Below are 15,498 nucleotides of genomic sequence, written 5' to 3'. Positions count from 1 at the left end.
CGTTGCAGGGTCGCTTTCAAGCTTCCAGATGCTCCAGCAGTTCCTCCATTATACAGATCGTTCCAGTCTTTCTTTAGTCTTATCCCCAGGTTATCTATCTTCGCCACGGTTACCAGCCTCCAGTCGCGCTGCTGTGACTAAATCATAGATGGTATGCATAGACGTTACTTTACCACGTGTACACCACGTGGCCACGCTGGAGCGTGCCCACCTGGGTGGCAAAACACTCAAATGACTGCTTACAATATCAGGAATTGCAATTCCGAGCAACATTTCAGTGTCCAGGAATACCTGATTCCTTTGTCAGTCATAGGGAAGCCGTAATGATTGCCGTCGAGTCCAGCTGCTAGTTATTTCAGCAAATAATTACTTTTTTTTGTTTGTAATTGTAAGTTGTAATTTTTATTATTATTATTTTTTTTAATAGTTTATTTGTTTCTACTAATCTCCTCAGCCATTTTGCTGCGTGTTTTACCACTCAGGGGAACCTGTCCAGGCATTTAAGGGAAACGTGTCCAGGCGTGTTCAAGTGGTAAGGTAACCTAACCTCTATTGCGACTCAGATGAGATGTCCATAAAGTTCCTGTGAACCGGAAGTTGCGATCGTTTTTACTTCCGTATTCTGACACATTTCCTTATAAAAAGGTATTTCTAAGAAGAAAATTTGATGCCGTGGCTTGCGCTTTTCACTGAGAATTGATTGGATGTTAAAATTAAAATGGCAGCAGACTGACAGTTGAAGAGGTGGAGTTAATGGATGCCCTGGCCAAGCCATCTTATTTATGTGCATATGAGATTCATAGTCATTTCAGGAAAAAAGGGCTTTTTCAGATTTTAATTTAGGATTATTAAGGAAGATTATTTTTTTATAGAAATTTATTTGGAGACACACACCAAAACAGGGTGTTTCTCCTCACATGCAAAACTGGGCATTTAGGGCATGATATAATAAGAGAACTAGGGAATTACAGGCCTATATCGAATCTATCTTTCATATCTAAAGTTCTGGAAAACGTAGTTTCAACTCAATTATGCTCCTCCCTCCAAAGGAATGACATTAATGAAGAATTCCTGTCTAGATTTAGAGCATGTCACAGTACAGAGACCGCTTTGATCAGAGTTTCAAATTATCGGCTTTTTGCATCTCACCGAGGTTGTATTCCATTATCTGTGATACTAGACCTTAGTGCTGCATTTGACAGCATTGGCTGGATGAGTAACCATTTTTTATTACTGAACTTGGACAAAACATAAGTATTACTTATTGTACCGAAAACCGCCGTACGTAACAACAAAGGCGGCTTAACTATCGACGGATGCTCCATAAAACCCTTGTCGTCAGCTAAGAATCTTGGCATTCTTTTCGATAGTAATCTGTCATTTGATAGCAATGTCGCCAACACCTGTAAAATTGTGATTTTCCATTTTACGAATATATCTAAACTATGTCATATGCCGTCACTGTCAGATGCAGAGAAATTAATTCATGTATTCATGACATCAAGACTAGATTACGGTAATGCACTGTAAGGTTGTTGCCCTGCAGGCTTATAATAAAACTCCAACTGGTCCAAAACGTGGCAGTTCGAGTTTTTACACGTACAAAAAAGTATGAGCATATTAGCCCGGTTCTGTCAACATTGCACTGGTTACCTATAAAGCATCGCATTTACCTAAAATCTTGCTTATTACCTATAAAGCCCAACATGGTTTAACTCTACAGTATTTTAGCGAACTTCTATGGTATTACAGTCCTTCACATGCATTACGCTCTCAGGCATCCTGTCAGTTGGTAATACCTAGAATTTCAAAATCAAGTGCATGTTGTATACGTTTCCAAGTGCACGTTTCCTATCTAGCCCCTAAACTTTGGAATAGTCTTCCCTGCACTTTCTGGGAGGCAGACACGCTGTGTCAGTTTAAATCTAGACCAAAGACCCATCTGTTTAATCTTGCATACACTTCACTTCCATAATATAAATCCTCTGAGGGTTTAGGCTGCAATAGTTAGATCAACCGGAACCAGGAACACTTCGAACATCATATGATGTACTTGTTGCATCAAAGAGTGCAGAACAGTACTCTATTTTCTATTCTCATTGTTCCAAGGTTACCACAGGATGCAGTTCATGCCCACGCCTGATGGCAGAGCGGAGAATAGGAAGCGGTGACCTGACAAGAGCTAAGACACAACTTCACTACAAAATTTTGTATGCTATTAGTTTCATAATGATAATCTTAAATCTATAGTTTACCTTATTAGTAAGTTTATTTATTTTTATTTAGCATTGTTGTGCAAGCACTGTCGAGCTTGTGCAGAGGTAACAGCTTTTGCCAGAGGGGAAGTGGAATCCCCTGGTTGGGCCTGGGTTGAAGTTTTGGGTGCCTCGCCACTGTTTGCATTCTGTTTTGCACAAAAAATTAAAATAACCCTTTCTCTCAACAGGTAGTGGTCTAGCTTTTTTTGAAACCAGTAACTTTGTATTGGCATCTAATGTATTATGGCTCCTGTATGACATAGCTTGTTGCTCCCTAACTCTTTGTAAGTCGCTTTGGATAAAAGCGTCTGCTAAATGTCTAAATGTAAATGTATTTGCCTGGCCTGAAGGGCTGCTTTAAAATTCAGAAGTTTTACATAATTTATATTGCATATTAATTTTTGAACTGTTTCTCTCTCCTTTATCTTGTGTGTGCGTGCGTGTGTGCGTGCGTGCGTGCGTGTGTGCGTGCGTGCGTGCGTGTGTGTGTGTCCCCTTTAAAATAAAAAAAATGCACATGGCTTGTCTTAAAGCACGTTAAAACCTCCACATTAACAAATAAATACATTAATAACCAGGGGTCTTTAAATGTTTTTCACTAAGCAGCAGTTTCTCTTTAAAAAATATAATGATGATAATAATAATAATAATGAAATGAGATGTAAATAATCCTTCAATTAATGGGTTTTAGTTATTCAAAGTGTCTGGATTTTACATTAAATATCTGCATGTGTATATCCTCTGTGGATGCATATTTCGCTGTCAGAGCCAAAAACTACACAGTTGTTTACAGAGCCCATACTGACCAAAAAGAGAACATTTGCTTTGGGTTTAGTGCTGTTGTGACCAGAAAGACAGTATCTGTGTCCATTTGGCACACCCCTGTTCATGATCCAGTGATCAGGTCAGCTGGATTTTCATCCCTGCTCACGATATGCCTTAGTAATCGCTAGACCTGTTTGACTCGCCACATTCCCACAATCTCATTGTTCAATGGTCAAATCAAAACTTTACTCTACTATCATTATATTTCCTAAAAGCAACATGGTCATCACTTTTGGAATAAAACTTTGACATGTTTCACGCCATTGAAATTGCCGGACAAAAAGATAGAGAAACCGGTCTGATTACAGCATGTCTTATTCACAATCACAACTAATCTGACGCAGTATGTAAATGTAATTTGCTGAAAGTGAAGCTTTGATGGTGCATCAAATCTAAGATGAATCAAATGATGTCAAAATGCATTAGACCTTTTATGGCTGTGGATTAGGATAATGACCTAGTGTTGTTTCAGTGAAAGTGTAAGCGGCTACATTAAAGATCATTTGAATAAGCTCCTGTGGAAAGAGCCATCCCAAACCCACATGATCTTATCATTTCTGACTATGTGAGAATGGCTGTAGTCAGCATAGACAGATCATTTTATTACATTACATTAAAGACCATGACAATAAATACTAGCCATTCAATTATATAGCAATAGATTTTGACATCAAATAATCACAGAACAAAAATGAATAGTTTTCAAATCATCAATGTTCACCCTCATTGGTCTGCGTTTGCCTAAAATTCTTTACTGTAAAAATGTTTGCCTGACACATCGGTATGGAAATCAGTTTGATCAATACAATATTACAGTCTATAAATAAATAAATAAATAGAACATAAAATAAATAATAAAATATATATTGCATTCCTATTTAAAATGTTCAGTAAACAGCCAAGCATCATTAAAAAGTGAAAGCCTTGATGAGAAGTGAAGCCTTATGTTTATGTATTAAATACGAAAAAGCTTTGACGTTTAACATTTGGCGTTAAAATATGTTAGTTTTAAACTAAAAGTATCCATAGCCTATAGGCTACTAGTTTTATGAATTTTTTTAACGGCATTTAAAAGAACGCTTAAAAATCCGTAGTTCACAAATTAAAAAAAAAGAATTTAGCAAATGACGAAACTGCATTGATGTCTTTTATTAAAAATTTAGTTTTTAAGAATTCAAATTAACAACACAATCCACTCTAAAACAGGCTACATGGATAGACTAATCTAACCATCTCTCGTTTAACCTCTCACATATGTAAAGCATTTTAACATCAAATCTTCAGATAATTCCCTACCAACACTATCTTTACCGTCTAATCTCCCATAATGCTTGATTCGATCATTGTCAATGTCATTTGGTCGCATCTCCCCCGCCTCTTTTAAAACACTTTAGCTTCCCATAAGAGCGAGTAAGAACAAGCACAACCGCACTGGAGAACTCCAGCAAGACTACACACAAAGCTTCACGGAACACGCATACAAGTCCTGGGATCACACAGCTCCCTCGCACACTTGAGTTATGGGAGGTGCCACCATTTCCAGTTGACAAGTGCGCACTCGGACATAGAGTGTGTGTAGCCCCTACAACATGGCTTGGTTACGCACATGTTTTGTGTTGTCTTGGTAAGAAAGAAAGAGTTTTCAGCCGACTTCGAATCTGTGTTTAATTTTCTGCTTTGCTTGCCTGTTTTTTCAGCTTTTCGTGTGTGAAAGTCGTAATTAAGTTATGCGTTTGTTTACAGTGTTGGACAGGTGTTGGCAAATCCACCAGCCGAGACGCGAATCTATTTGGATAACATTACACGCATTTTGGATAGATTATTAGATGGATATGACAACAGAATCCGACCGGGATTTGGAGGTACTGTAAATAGACACTTATGAAATCACTTAATATGAGTTACTTTGGGCAGTTTTGTGCAATTGTTAGATTAATTAAGAGCTGCTTCAAAAACTTCATGTTCATCGTACATGTTAGTTTTTACAACTTAACTTTTTTTTCTCTGATGTACTTTAATTTTATTAAATGTGCATTACTTAAACTTTGTCTTGTTTCTAACTTATTTTTCATATTCTTTTTTTGTAAATAAAATATTGTAGGTCCTGTCACAGAGGTAAAAACTGACATCTTTGTCACTAGCTTTGGTCCTGTATCTGATGTTGAAATGGTATGTGAGTTGAATCAATATTTGTATCTACATGCATATAAACACAAACAAATGCACTGTAATTGCATGTTTTCTGTGCCCACTGCCTCTAGTCATGTCGATCCAGGGCTTCATTATTCTGACATTTGGGCGGGATGTCATTATAGCAGTTTAGGGATTTTAATCTGGTTGACAATCCCTGACAGTGAGGGTCCCATCTGAGCTTTCTTTCCTCTGTTACACCACACTATTTTTCCATAGTGTCCAAAGCCACCTCGCTTGCCATGTGATATACTGTGACAATCTGAAAGACAGTGTAGATAAATCACTGCAAAGATTAGTGGAGAAAAAAGATAAAAATACCATTCCTGAATGAATGCATTCCAGCCCGAAACAGATTCATTGCTGATGACACATTTCTGATATGTTTGCTGTCAAAAAATCATTGTGGGTGTCTTCTGCAGAATATTATCACATGTTTGAAACGTGATAATGTAGTCGTGAAGTTATAAAGTATGGCACGTATTTGGTCAATGAGTAGTACACATATTCTTATGCTTTGAAATTTCTCAGGAATATACAATGGATGTGTTTTTTCGGCAAACGTGGATTGATGACAGGCTGAAATTTGAGGGCCCAATTGAGATCTTGCGTCTCAACAACCTAATGGTCAGCAAGATCTGGACACCGGACACATTCTTCCGAAATGGCAAACGCTCTATTTCACACAACATGACCACTCCCAACAAGCTGTTTCGCATCATGCAGAACGGAACTATCCTGTACACTATGAGGTGAGCTGCATGCCAAAGAATTTGCTTTCCAAGTCAAAAATGGACTGCACACTCCTGTTAAAAATGGCATAAGGTTAGAAATGTCTTTTTCGTCTTCGGCACTTCAAATAATATTTTGTACATTTGATTGTAAACTGTAAAAATACCACATGCTAGTGAGCTGTTAAACAGATAAACTAACATGTATTACTGTAGAACCATAAACATTTCCATTGCAATGTATCAATTTGTAATTCTTCTTTTTTAGGTTGACCATTAATGCAGAATGCCCCATGCGACTGATAAACTTTCCAATGGATGGGCATACTTGCCCTTTGAAATTTGGTAGCTGTAAGTCTGTTCAAACATTGTTAAACATTTGACACTTAAAGCACTTTTTAAAGGGGTCATATGGCGGGAACACTTGTTTTTCTGTGTCTTTGGTGTGTCATAAGTTGCCCATGCATGTATTAAACACGTTAAATTGCAAAAATAAATTGTCCGAACAAAATATGCATTCTATCTAAAGCAAATGCTCACCCAGACCTGCCTGAATCGCCTCGTGTAACCACACCCCCACAAATCCACGTCAGTTCGTCGTATGAGTTGACTTAGACCGCCCAAATGTATTCGCAAGTCTATATACAAAGAGTCAGTACAATTGCTTTGAAACCTGATGTATTTCAGATATGGTAAGAGTCATTACATTTTCGTCACGCTTTTCAGAGCGATGAGTATCTTTTAAAGCTTTTTTTGAAACTTGAATCTTGAATACACATTGCATTACATCTAAAACAAACAATTTTTTTTTTAGCTCTGTCATTTGACTCCTTTAATCCAGTTGAGTGACTGTGCTGTTAAAATACTGCACACCTTTAGTATTACTTTTATGTGGATTTATTGGTATGACTGATCCTAGTTTTGTGATTTTGTGCCCCAAATGCTGTAGATGCCTATCCTATGAGTGAGATTGTATACACATGGAAGAAAGGGCCATTGTTTTCAGTGGAAGTACCTCAGGAGAGCTCCAGTCTTCTACAGTATGATCTCATAGGACAGACAGTGTCTAGTGAGCGTCTAAAGTCAAATACAGGTATACTTTCAAAAGTTTGACAGTGGTTTTCTTGTAGTGTATGCTCTAATTTTTATTGAACAAAATACAGTGTTGGGTGTAACGCGTTACTGAAATTAAATTACTTATCCACTGAAAAAGTAGAGTAATGCATTACTGTTCGTTTTTAGGTTACTTTATTACAGTTACTTATAATGTACTTGCGTTACATGAAATGAATTGAACTGTTTTTAAATAAATCATTATTTAGTCTTAAATCTATCATCTAAAGGTAAAAGTGAACGCTGCCCCTTCAAAATCTTTAGCGGTAGTGGAGTTGCATGTGATTTCGCGCCAGATTGCTCAGTAACGGTGTCGTTGTTTGAAGGCCGCTGTCAATAGCACGAGTAATTTACTGAAGCACCTGACTAGGCTGCATAGACAAACACTTTTAAGTGATCCAGCATGTTCATCATCATATAGCAGTGCGGCCACCCCTGCTAAGCAGGCAAAACTGGATTTTACATTGGCAGCGCATAATGTGTCTAAGGGTGAGCTGAAAAAATGATCGCAGGTTACATAATAGAAGAGATGCTACCGCTGCGTATTGTAGAATCTCCGTATTTTGCAGAGATATTATAACTGTTAACTAAAGAAGGTTACATTTAAGTATTAATGTATGTTTTAATAACGATAAATGTTTTAAAAAGCTTAAAGGCTAAACTATTCCATGTTTGAGTAAGGGATAAGCTGGTTGTTATGGCAGAAATAAGCCCTGACAGTGTGATCCGGACGTGAAGCGGAGGGTCTTGTATCACACTGAAGGGACTTATTTTGCGATAACAGCCAGCTGATTGTACATTATCCCGCATAGTACACGTCTACTTGCCACATGACAAAATCATAAAATGTGAATTTGAAATATTTTACTAGCTCATTTTTACCATATGATGACCTTCCGAGAGGAAAAGCTGTATCTTAAAAGAACAATCCTTGAAATGTTGTGACTGGCTAATCAGAATGAGGCTTCCAAATGAACTGTGTAATTATTAACATTAACATTCCATGTTAAGCTATTAAAAAGTAATTAGTTAAATTACTTATCGAGTAATTTTTTTCAGTTGAACTTTTATATTATTTTGGTTTGCATGTGTAAAAATCTTACATGCGTTCCACGGTACAGCTTCTGGAGTGTGTACAGCAAGCTTGTTTGAATGTCATAGCTCTCCTGTGTCCCACTCTTGCAGGTGAATACATTGTTATGACTGTCTACTTCCACCTGCAGAGGAAGATGGGTTTCTTCTTGATCCAAACATACATCCCATGCTTTATGACAGTTATTCTGTCACAGGTCTCCTTTTGGATCAACAAAGAGTCAGTACCTGCCAGAACAGTGTTCGGTAAGCAAATCTTGCTTAAGGTTTAGAGGCTATCCTTGCATAATTTACAGAGAACACCATAAGCAAGCTTTTTGTACAAACTGTTTGATCAGTCAATAGATTGTGGGGTTAATGTTTGGGGGAAAAAATCATTTTGCAGATGCTATTTGGTGCAAATATTGGCAAGTGAATCTCACGTTTGATTATCTGTTGTACTTGATTGTGTATAACAATTACTTAGACGTGCTGAACTCTGTAGGACATACACTGTAAAAAAAAATGGTTTACTCAACTTAAATCTTCTAGTTATCTTTTTGCACTTAATGATTTAAGTTGAATTTACTTAATATTTAAAGTATTTTCAACTTAAAATGTGTAGTTGGCATAATTAAACTATTTGGCCCAACAATTTATTTCAAGTTGCCTGAACTCGAAAAGTTTATGTAAAGCACTTTAACTTACATTTTCTAGTTATCTAAACTAAATTGTATGTTCTTTGAATTTATTCTGGCATATTATCTCAACTTGTAATGGTACATTCAACCAAATAAATAACAGATGTTTTTCATAAATTATTTTATTGTCCCTTACATATAAATACTTGTTAAGGAGAAAACTCAAATAGTTGATTCCCATGACAAAAATTAAATATAACATTACGTGTCACATTTAAAGTGTCTTCTACACAAAATGACATCTCCACTTCAATAACTCTGTGTAAAACTCATAAATAGACATATCCTTACAGAAAAGACACATGAATTTTACATGTGATCATATGTATACCACATGTGTTTAACATGTGCAAAAAACACATGTCAAATGTGTGTTTTTTTAACATATGGGTGTGAATCCCATGTGAATTCCCGAGTGAAACACAAATGATAAAATTAAAAAATCCATGGGATGAAATGTGAAACACAGGTTGTCATGTGAAGAACATGTGTTCACATGTGGAGACATATCACCACATGTCGCACATGTCATCCCATGGGTTTTTACATGTAATCATATGTGTTTCACATGGGAATTCACACCAAAATGTTCCAAAAACACACATTTCACATGTGTCTTTTCTGTAAGGGATATATATATATATCAGTATATATATACACAGTTGAAAGAAAAAGTAAGTCAACCCTTTGGGCTTACTTGGTTCTCTCATAAATTGGTCATAAAATGTGTTCTGATCTTCATCTAAGTCACAACAATAGAGAAACACAGTCTGCTTAAACTATTACCGCACAAACATTATACGTTTTCATGTTTTTATTGAACATAACATGTAAACATTCATAGTGCATCACATAGGCATTTAGTGTGTCACCAAGTCCTCGCAGAACAACTGCTTCCTCATTCTTCAAAATGTGTGTTTTCACATATACAGCACTAAACATCAAAAACTTATATACAACATGAGTACACTAAATCGTATTTACCTTATTTTAAAGCCAACATGTACTTTCATGACAAGTCCAGCTTGAATAACTACGCTGACGCATTGCTGCCGTACATCGAATGCACCATCAGAATAGTTCCTTAATAATTAACAATTGTTTTTCATAGGGATGTACAGAAATGCCTCCACTGTGAATAAACATCATCCAAATTCATGTTTAATAACAGAACCCAGGCAAATTCAGTTTTAAGATGTCCTCAATGGAAACAATTACAGTCCAACTAGTGCTATTGCTGATATGACATGTCTTTTAACCCAGCCGTAGTCTCTGCTATATTTAATTTAATACATACCCACTTGATCAAAAGTTAAGGATCCCTTCACAAAAATGTTTAAATTAAAATAAAATTATAAATTAAAATAATAAATTAAAACTTTCAATTAGAGTCCAACAAAAACGGAATTTTCTTTAATACTGTTTAAAAGGCTACCAAGTTGAGACCCCATGAAGCTGAATGATAAAAAGCCAAGTGTACAATTTAGCAAATTTTAGTCAAAGGGTGACTACTGTGAAGATCCTAAAATATAATATACTGTAAGTCATATATTTTGAATGCTTTTAAGCCACAACATAAATAGTTACAACAGTGTTGTTCAAATTTCTAAATCTTTATTTCTTTTTTTTACTCTAAATTTGAGTAAGTGATCCTAAACTTTTGACCAGTTCTATACTCACATTGACGATTTGTAAAAATACATTGACGATTAGTTCATACATGTCATTTTACAAGTGATTACACCTTAATGAACAAATATATTTACCAGATTAGATGATGACTGAGGAATTAAAAACAACTGCCGAAATAAACTCCATGTCATGGCCTACGAACGTCTCCCGCGTCTTCGCTGCAGGAGATCTCGCGATATGCTAACCTTAATGGTTCAGAAAACATTTTAAAATTGAGTCGAAACATACTTTAGTTCAGTCAACTTGAGACTAGTTGAGACAGTGAAAACTTAGCATGTACAGTTATATCAACAAATTAAAAACTGCAAGTTGTGTCAACTTACCAAATTATGTTGAGAAAACTAAAATGCGGAATCATTTTTTACAGTGTAACATGTTTTCCATACTAAAGTTGTTTTTAAAATGACTTCAAGGAACACAAATTTGATGTCTGAGAACTGATGTCTGGGGTCACAGGCTCTATTTCACATCTATTGTTTCGTAAGCTGCCTATGTAGTTAGTATTTTGAGATCGTACCGAGAACTTTCCAAAAGTGGGCAAATTCAATTTTTTAGCCACTTAAAATTTAAACAGTCTAATTTGACCCAATAAGGCAGACACATCCTTTGTAAAGAAACCAATTCCTGAATTACCATATATATTTTAAGGCTCATTATATTATTGTGTACTGTGCTTGGAATTAGCTTTGAAAACTCATTGGATATTCAGCCAATTCATCCACGCTGTAACACATCTATAAAACCAAAGTGTTGTGAATTGCTAGACTGATACTGAAAGTTCCTATTTAAGGAGAACCATCATAAATATTAATCTGAGTCTGTCTTCATCTAAACAAAAGGACCAAAAATGAATTGACTAATCAGTCATTTAGAACTGGTAAGATGATGCACATTTCTGTGAGCTTTTATACATATCTCTTTTCTGCTTCATTATCCTAATGCACGCTTCTTGGCAGCTCTTATTTATATTACTAAATCACTTTTTGGTGGTGTGATATAAAAGCACACCTACTGATAGTTTCTTTCCTGTTTTCCTTGGTTTGACTTCTTTTTTTTTGTAAGATTTGTTTTCTTTGTGACACAGAAACATGCTCGGAGTAAAATATCAGATTTTTTGGTGTTTTTGGTTATGATAATTTTTTAGCATTTCCCTTTCTTAGATGTTTCTACTAAAACTACCTGGAATGCAAATGTAATAGATTCCAATAAGACAGCTGTTGAAATGCAGTGTAAGACCTTTAACAATGTACAAAGTAATCAAATTTACTTTTCAATGTGGTTTTATGGGGCACGGTGGCTTAGTGGTTAGCACGTTCGCCTCACACCTCCAGGGTTGGGGGTTCGATTCCCGCTTCCGACTTGTGTGTGTGGAGTTTGCATGTTCTCCCCGTGCCTCGGGGGTTTCCTCCGGGTACTCCGGTTTCCTCCCCTGGTCCAAAGACATGCATGGTAGGTTGATTGGCATCTCTGGAAAAAATTGTCCGTAGGGTGTGAGTGCGTGAGTGAATGAGTGAGTGTGTGTGCCCTGCGATGGGTTGGCACTCCATCCAGGGTGTATCCTGCCTTGATGCCCGATGAATCCTGAGATAGGCGCAGGCTCCCCGTGACCCGAGGTAGTTCGGATAAGCGGTAGAAAATGGATGGATGGATGTGGTTTTATGTCATTTGAGAAATGTTTGAGATTCGCTTGAGACCCTGAGTGTGCCATTTTTGAGATTTCCTCTCAGCTTTCAGTGGAGACGTATATATTTCTGAAGAAATATCAGAGGTGCAGCAACTATCTCGCCTCTTGCCCTTTGGTTGCTTGCCAATGAATAGCACTGCTCTCCAGGAGAAACAATTGAGATATTAAAGAGATCTCATAATTTTATGGATGGTGAGCACTACAAACAGCGTTTAATTTCAGTGGAGATAAGTTCTAAGATTAGCTTAAAAGGGCTTTTTTTTTGCCTTCCTCATGGTATTGTGTTATTTTTGCTTGATTAATGCGAAAGTCCTGAATGAAGCATCTATTTCGGTGGACTCCCGCTTGTGTTCGGATGGATCCAATAGAATGAGCTTAAAAAAACATCAGCAGAAAACAATTAAAGCTTTCACCAGCTGTCAATTTTCATTTGCATGAGGGAGTGAAACGCTTTTGGAATCATGATTGTCTTAAGGTCCTGATATGGGTTATATACGAGTTTATATCAAGGCAATGCGTCACATGTTTCTTGCCCTCCATGCCATGGGTTAACCCTTACTTATAATTAAACAGACTCAAGTTTTGGTCATGTGCAATAACCTTAAATCCTAAATTAACTGACAGTCTTACATTGTCATGTTTGATAAACCAATACTTCTCTTTGTATAACATCGACACATTCTCAGGGTAAAATTGTTCTGAAGTTTCTCTTTTAAAACCCAGGACTTCTGATTTGTTTAAATAGGAAATTGCATGTTTCTCCTAAAATTGCTTTGGAGAAATAGGTTGAAATAAGAATGTGTTTCATTTGCCATGTTTTCATCACCCTGTTTGATGCACATTTTGAAGTATACAAGTTTTGGCAATGAAATAAAAAAAATCCATTAATTCGTAAGAAGTTTTTAGGCTCGCTTGATTGAATTATCGGAAATGGAAACACAAAGTGAACATGAAATCCATGTGATTAATCGACTTGAACCATATTGTCTTTCCGGTTTCCGGAGTTGCATCCACATTTGCTTACTCGTTCAGTCAATTACAATTTCGATTACAGCGCATGCTAAATAGTCCACTATATGGGAAAGAATTGGGTAAAAATAAGTGAACGATTCCTGACACTGACGAAGAGAATATAGCATGTGTCGGACAGTACTGTTGCTGACAATCATCATTAGGCTTATAAAATGTTGACATTAAAATGATGATGTAAAAAATGGCAGATATAGAGACCTTTATAGGAGATTGGGGGTGAACTCGGATGGAGCTCGTGTCTAGTTTTATTTAATGTTGGTTACTAGGTTATAGGGTTGGGCGGATAGACGATGACATCATCCATCGCCGATGGCAGACAACCATCACAATGTTGAATTGGCATCGTGATTCCCCCTTATTTTTCGTCATCAGGAGGTTCCGCGGTCGTCCGCACATCTAGTACGCATACAGCACAACAAATGTTGACAGCTGAGTCCAATGTATGACATTCTGCGCATGTGTCGAGCACGTTCATTCGCGCTTTTCTGCGGTAAAGTATGATTTGGAAGCTGCGAAACGTGTTTGCGCGCGAGACTTGACAGATGAAGAAAGTGAAAGCAAACAGTGAATCGTAGTAACGTCCTCACTCTGTTTGCATGTAAACTTGTCAATGACGACCTGAACTGTGCGCGTCCGTGTTGGTAGCGGGAAACATTCGTGACGCTTTGACACTAGTTCCTCCCATAGGTGACATAATTGGAAAAGGCAGATCTTATCTCTGCGAGGCATTGGCAGTAAAAAGTAAAAAAAAAATGTCAGTTGACCTTTGTATTATAATTTTTAGTACAATATGTCAACAACTTGGATATATAATGTGGTAATTTATCCAACAACGCTTTTAAAATAAAAATCAACATATGTTTTTTTTTCTTCTTAAGCATAGTGAAGTCCATTCTGTCATGTCGTATAAAATACAGGGATGTGTACCCACACTTAAACCAGTAACAAATCGTTAAGCATCATGATAAACTACACCCAGCTTTTTCAAAATATTCAAAGGTACATGCATATAGATTATATCACCATAGTCCAGGACTGACAGAAAAGTACTTTCTACTAATCGCTTCCGAACAAAAAAGGAGAAACATTTTTTTAAACAAAAATAAAAAGTTTTTTCTCCGTTTTTTCAGAAGGCTATCAATATGAGAAATAAAATTCTTCTTTTTATCGAGCAAAATACCAGCTTTCCTGTAGCTCAGTGGTAAGAGCATTGCATTAACAATACAAGGTTGTGGGTTCAATCCCAGGGGATTGCACAAACCTATGTATGGATGTATAGGATAATGCAATGTAAATCGCTTCGGTTGAAAGCGTCTGCCAAATGTTAATGTCAATATTTTTTTTTAGAATTTCACCTTTTCTCTTGCTGGGGTTGTTCTTTACAGGTATACGGAACATATTTCAGGCCTTATGTTGTACCTTGGCTCTAATAGGTCAGAAGATTTGAAACGTATATGATTTAATGTGTTGTTTACCCGTAAACAAAAATGAACCTTTAAGGGTACCACCCCAGAGACAGAAAGGGTTACAACTTTAATAATTTTCTTCTGACATTGTGGGATGAGAATTTCCAAGAGTAAGCAAAGAAGCTTAAATAGGTTAATTGGGATATGTTTATCTACGTGACAAAGTCACAATTACAGTGTAAAATGATTTCATCGAAGCGAGATGTGAGAGTGTGCATGCAGCCTGCTGTGTATTTCTCAAGTCTGTCAAAGGTGAGTGTTATTCCTGCGAGATGAGTCAAAAAAAGCCTGATACAGAAAAGAAGTGAAAGGTTCAGAGGAATGTCTTGCAGCAAGGGTGTTGAGATGAATAGGCAGAGACAAGCTATTGTCCAAATGCATTGTAGATGTTCCACATAACCATCTTTACCCGCTAAGAGCTCAAATAACCCAGAGCGTCCGATTCATAAATGCAATTGACTGAGGTAAATTTGGACCAACTTTTTTGCTCTTAAAAGCTTTTTTTGCCCTCAGCATTGTCTTATTTGGCTTTTTTATTTTTTTTATTCACTTCAGGTCATTGTGAAGATCTACTCAGAAATTAACCTTTGATATCAAGCTAAAGTTAAACATTCAGTGATGTTATAAACTAGATTTTTATGTCAAAAGACACATATTATGTTAATCTGCGAAAGGCATTTATTTGCTTTTTGCAAATATACAGTTGAAAGAAAAAGTATGTGAACCCTTTGGGCT

At 36.6% G+C, this 15,498-nt stretch overlaps 1 protein-coding gene across 2 annotated transcripts in view; it reads left to right on the top strand.

Moving 5' to 3' along the window:
- Nucleotides 1-4,486: 4,486 nt before the first annotated feature.
- The window catches only part of gabra6b (gamma-aminobutyric acid type A receptor subunit alpha6b), a 45,054-nt gene continuing 34,042 nt past the window's right edge, over nucleotides 4,487-15,498 (top strand). Inside the window, exons 1-7 of one of the 2 annotated variants that reach the window (XM_056731564.1) lie at nucleotides 4,487-4,707; nucleotides 4,827-4,945; nucleotides 5,185-5,198; nucleotides 5,805-6,025; nucleotides 6,273-6,355; nucleotides 6,954-7,097; nucleotides 8,303-8,455. In XM_056731564.1, the coding sequence (XP_056587542.1) occupies nucleotides 4,673-4,707; nucleotides 4,827-4,945; nucleotides 5,185-5,198; nucleotides 5,805-6,025; nucleotides 6,273-6,355; nucleotides 6,954-7,097; nucleotides 8,303-8,455 (769 nt within the window). In that variant the 5' untranslated portion in view covers nucleotides 4,487-4,672. Of the gene's footprint in view, nucleotides 4,708-4,826; nucleotides 4,946-5,184; nucleotides 5,253-5,804; nucleotides 6,026-6,272; nucleotides 6,356-6,953; nucleotides 7,098-8,302; nucleotides 8,456-15,498 lie in introns of both variants that reach the window. The other variant, XM_056731563.1, reaches the window with a different exon arrangement.

The sequence above is a fragment of the Triplophysa dalaica genome, chromosome 19 (genome assembly GCF_015846415.1).
Source record: "Triplophysa dalaica isolate WHDGS20190420 chromosome 19, ASM1584641v1, whole genome shotgun sequence".
NCBI classification, from domain to species: domain Eukaryota; kingdom Metazoa; phylum Chordata; class Actinopteri; order Cypriniformes; family Nemacheilidae; genus Triplophysa; species Triplophysa dalaica.
The sequence above is the reverse complement of the archived record's forward strand: the minus strand, read 5'-3'. Positions and strand labels throughout refer to the sequence as shown.